The 3544-nt window shown below is 33.3% G+C and overlaps 1 protein-coding gene across 1 annotated transcript; it reads left to right on the top strand.

Annotated features, from left to right (window-relative positions):
* The first annotated feature begins 555 nt into the window (after positions 1-555).
* Positions 556-3183, top strand: LOC102582460 (embryonic protein DC-8). Its single transcript, XM_006340569.2, has 3 exons — positions 556-787; positions 1762-1859; positions 2116-3183. The coding sequence occupies exons 1-3, from the start codon at positions 561-563 to the stop codon at positions 3093-3095; spliced, it is 1305 nt and encodes a 434-aa protein (XP_006340631.1). The 5' UTR covers positions 556-560; the 3' UTR covers positions 3096-3183.
* The last annotated feature ends 361 nt before the right edge of the window (positions 3184-3544 follow it).

Genomic DNA, 3544 nt, shown 5'->3' with positions numbered 1-3544 from the left:
AATAAGAGTAAAATATGAGACTATATCATCTAAGAGTTTAATTTTTGTTGAAAGTATGTGACCATCACCTCTGATTATGTTGATATCATAAATGTCGAATAAAGGTCTTGGACCTGATTGACGTCTTAATACTTAAATAAAAAAATAAAAATTGTCTAAATCTTATAAATAGTCTACCGATCTCATTAACCACATTTGTTGTTGAGAGTAATTTTTGGAAAAAAAAAAAGAAAAAGAAAGTTGTCCACTGGTAGAGAGGTAAATTCTCAAAGATGAAAATAAATAAAATTCAACGGTAAAGACTTGGTCTTAGACATTTTAATTACGTGGCAGTAAAACATAAGACCTCATTTCACATGCATCCACGTTGCTATTTTGGTTCTCTAAAGAACCGCTCTTTCCAACTACCCAAGTTTATATATAACTTCCTCTTCCACTCTCAACTCTTTCATAATTCCCAAAAAAAAATAAAAAAATTGTTGATAACAATTCATAGTTTGAAAAGTAATCGAAACATTATTGTTAATAATTATTAATACATAAATAAGTAAAAAATAAAAATGGGTTTGAGGATGGCGTTGTTTATAGTGTTGTTTGCGGGTATGTTAAGTGTGAGTTGGTGTTGGGGAGAGGAAGCGACGGAGATTGCGAAGCAGAAAGCGAATGTGGGTGGAGGAGACATAAATAATAAAGCCCAACAGGCTAAGCAAAGTGCGTCCGAAACCATTGAAGATGCTAAAGACAAAACTGCTTCTTGGACTGATTGGGTCACTGCCAAATTCTCTCAGTAAGCAAATGCCTACTTACTTTTTTGAGTAGTTGATGCATGCCATTTTTAGGTGTTCAAATTCATTTTATAAAAAAAAAAATAATTGTGTTTTTGAGAAAAATCTTAAAATTGGACAAAGTCTTTGGTAAAAGGACGTTAGTAAACACTTTCTAAAATTAGTAATCCATTTTTCAATACTTCCTCAATTTTAATTAGTTTATTTATTTTCAATACTTCCTCCATTTCATATGAAAAGTTATAACTAAAGAGTTCGTAAAAAAAAATAAAAAAAATCTAAATTCTGCCTAATTACGATCTAAAAAAAGAAATAAATTGAAATGGAGTGAGTAAATAGAAATTGAAATTATTACTTGTACATAAAAAAAAGAAAAAAAGGACCAATGAACTGCGGTAAGGCCAAGGCCTAATCCCTTTTCTGGTACTTTTCACCTTTGAGATTTTCATTTTAATTTAAAATTAATTTTTAAAAATTGCCATTAAAATTAAGTATCATATTATCTTTATAAAAATAATTTTAATATAATTTTTTCATCGTTAATTTATATTGGAACGGATCGAACATTATGGATATATAATTGATTTTTCAACACTGATCAACATGATCCTTGATTTGCATTGGTAATGTCTCTAGTGTAAACCTTTTGCAATGGTGAAATTAAAATAGGTAATTAATGGCCTTTTTCGTTGTATGACGAACATTTAGTTCTTGAAAATATCTGTTTTGTTTAAGAGATCTAAAGTTATTGAACGGAGGAAGTTGATTAACAAGGTTTTATAAGTTTCATTTTCCCTTTTTAATCAGACAAGTGTATGTGTTATACAATTACTCACATTACACATAACCTGTAAAGGAACAAATTAAACTCAAATATATGTGAAGCATTTCCAGGTGAAGGTTTGGAAAATTAATTTAAATTGGTTAGGCAATGTTTGTTACTTCTTGTTACGTGTTTGACCACTCTCATTTTCAGGCACCAAGATGATGCAAAAGACGAAGCCCAAAGATTAACAGATAGAGCCAAGGAGACTACATCAAATGCAAGAGATTCTGTTAATTCTGCTGCACATGGTACCTGCTTTTAGAGCTCGTTTGGGTAGACTTATTTTAAGTTTTTTTTTCTTTTGCCAAAAATCATTTTAATTTTAGTTAAAACAAAAAAGGGTGAGCACTTTGTTTTTAAGTCGGAACAATACAAATAAGTCAAAGTTATTAACTTCGAATTTCTAACTTATGAGAACTATAAGCCAATCCAACCATGCTCTAAGAGAAACAAGAGACAAGTTGTACGTTGAAAGAATTACTAATAATCAGATGTTCTTTGCAGAAACCCAAAGGTATGGTTCTCAAAAGGCTAAGGAGATGGCTGATGTAGCATCTGACAAATTCGGTGATGCTAAAAATTATGCGTCCAAGAAAGCCAATCAAGCTATGGATACCGCTAGTCATGCCAAAGAAAGAGGAAAAGAAAATGCGTATGATGCTTATGCCTATGCATCGGAGAAAACCGGCCAAGCCACAAAAACAGCTACCGAGTTTGCCAAAGAAAAGGCTCATGATGCTTATGCTTATGCATCTGATAAGGCAGGTCAAGCCACGAACATTGCTTCAGATACGGCGGCCGATGCTAAAGAAAGTGCCAAACATAAGGCTTATGATGCTACCGATTTTGCCAAAGAGAAGGCACATGATGCTTATGCTTATGCTTCTAATAAGGCAGGTCAAGCAACTAACATTGCTTCTGACATGGCCGCTGATGCCAAAGAAAGCGTCAAACATAGAGCTTACAATGCCAAAGATTTCGCCTCTGAGAAGGCGCATGATTCCGTGAATGCCGCTTCCGAAATGGGTAGTTCAGCTAATGAGAAGATTAGTAATAAGGCTAAGGATGCCTATGCTTATGCCACAGATAAAGCAAGTGATGCCAAAAGAATTGGTAAAGACAAAGCCTATGATGCTTATGGATTTGTATCTGAAAAGATGAACCGAGCAAGGGACGAGGCTTCTAATATTGCTGGTAATTCAAAAGACACAATGAAAGATAAAGCATCGGATGCCTATGACTTCGCCTCTAGTAACGCCGATCACACCATAAGAATGGCTACGGATAGAGCCAATTATGCGAGAGACAAAGCTTATGCTGGATATGAGGGGGCCAAATCAAAAGTGCATGAAACTTACAACTCTGCCAAGAACACGATGAATGAACAAGCAAAGGATAAATATGAAACGGCCAAAGAGAAGGCTTCGGACGCTGCAGGTAATGTTGGAGCAAAATTGAGAAGTGCAAGTGGCAATGAATTATGATCAACCATAAGAATGGCTACGGACATCCCCAGAAATCCTCATTGAAGTTATTTTCTATCCGGTGAGTAGCTTAGATTTTACTATTATATTTTTCTTCTATTGTTACATTTTTTTTAAAGTTGGGACAGATGAACTCTATTCTATAAGGTCATAACTTGTGTTAAACTTTAATTTAATAAAGAAAATGACGACGCTTATTATGCATATTTTCTTTGGAACTTGTCACTACTTTCATTGACAATATAAAGCTAGCGTTTGGCCATAGATTTCCAAATAATTTTGACAAATATTATTTGAGTGAAATTTCACCATGTGTTTGACCATAGTATTTGGAAAACATATTTCATTTTTTTAGAAAAATATAATTTATACTCATAAGTTTTAAAAACTATCAAAACGAATCATAAGTTTGTATTACAAGTCAATTGGATCTTCGTTGCAACAAATAA

Source organism: Solanum tuberosum, unplaced genomic scaffold, assembly GCF_000226075.1.
Source record: "Solanum tuberosum cultivar DM 1-3 516 R44 unplaced genomic scaffold, SolTub_3.0 scf00020, whole genome shotgun sequence".
Classification (NCBI taxonomy): Eukaryota; Viridiplantae; Streptophyta; class Magnoliopsida; order Solanales; family Solanaceae; genus Solanum; species Solanum tuberosum.
This window is presented reverse-complemented; position numbering and strand designations above follow the sequence as displayed.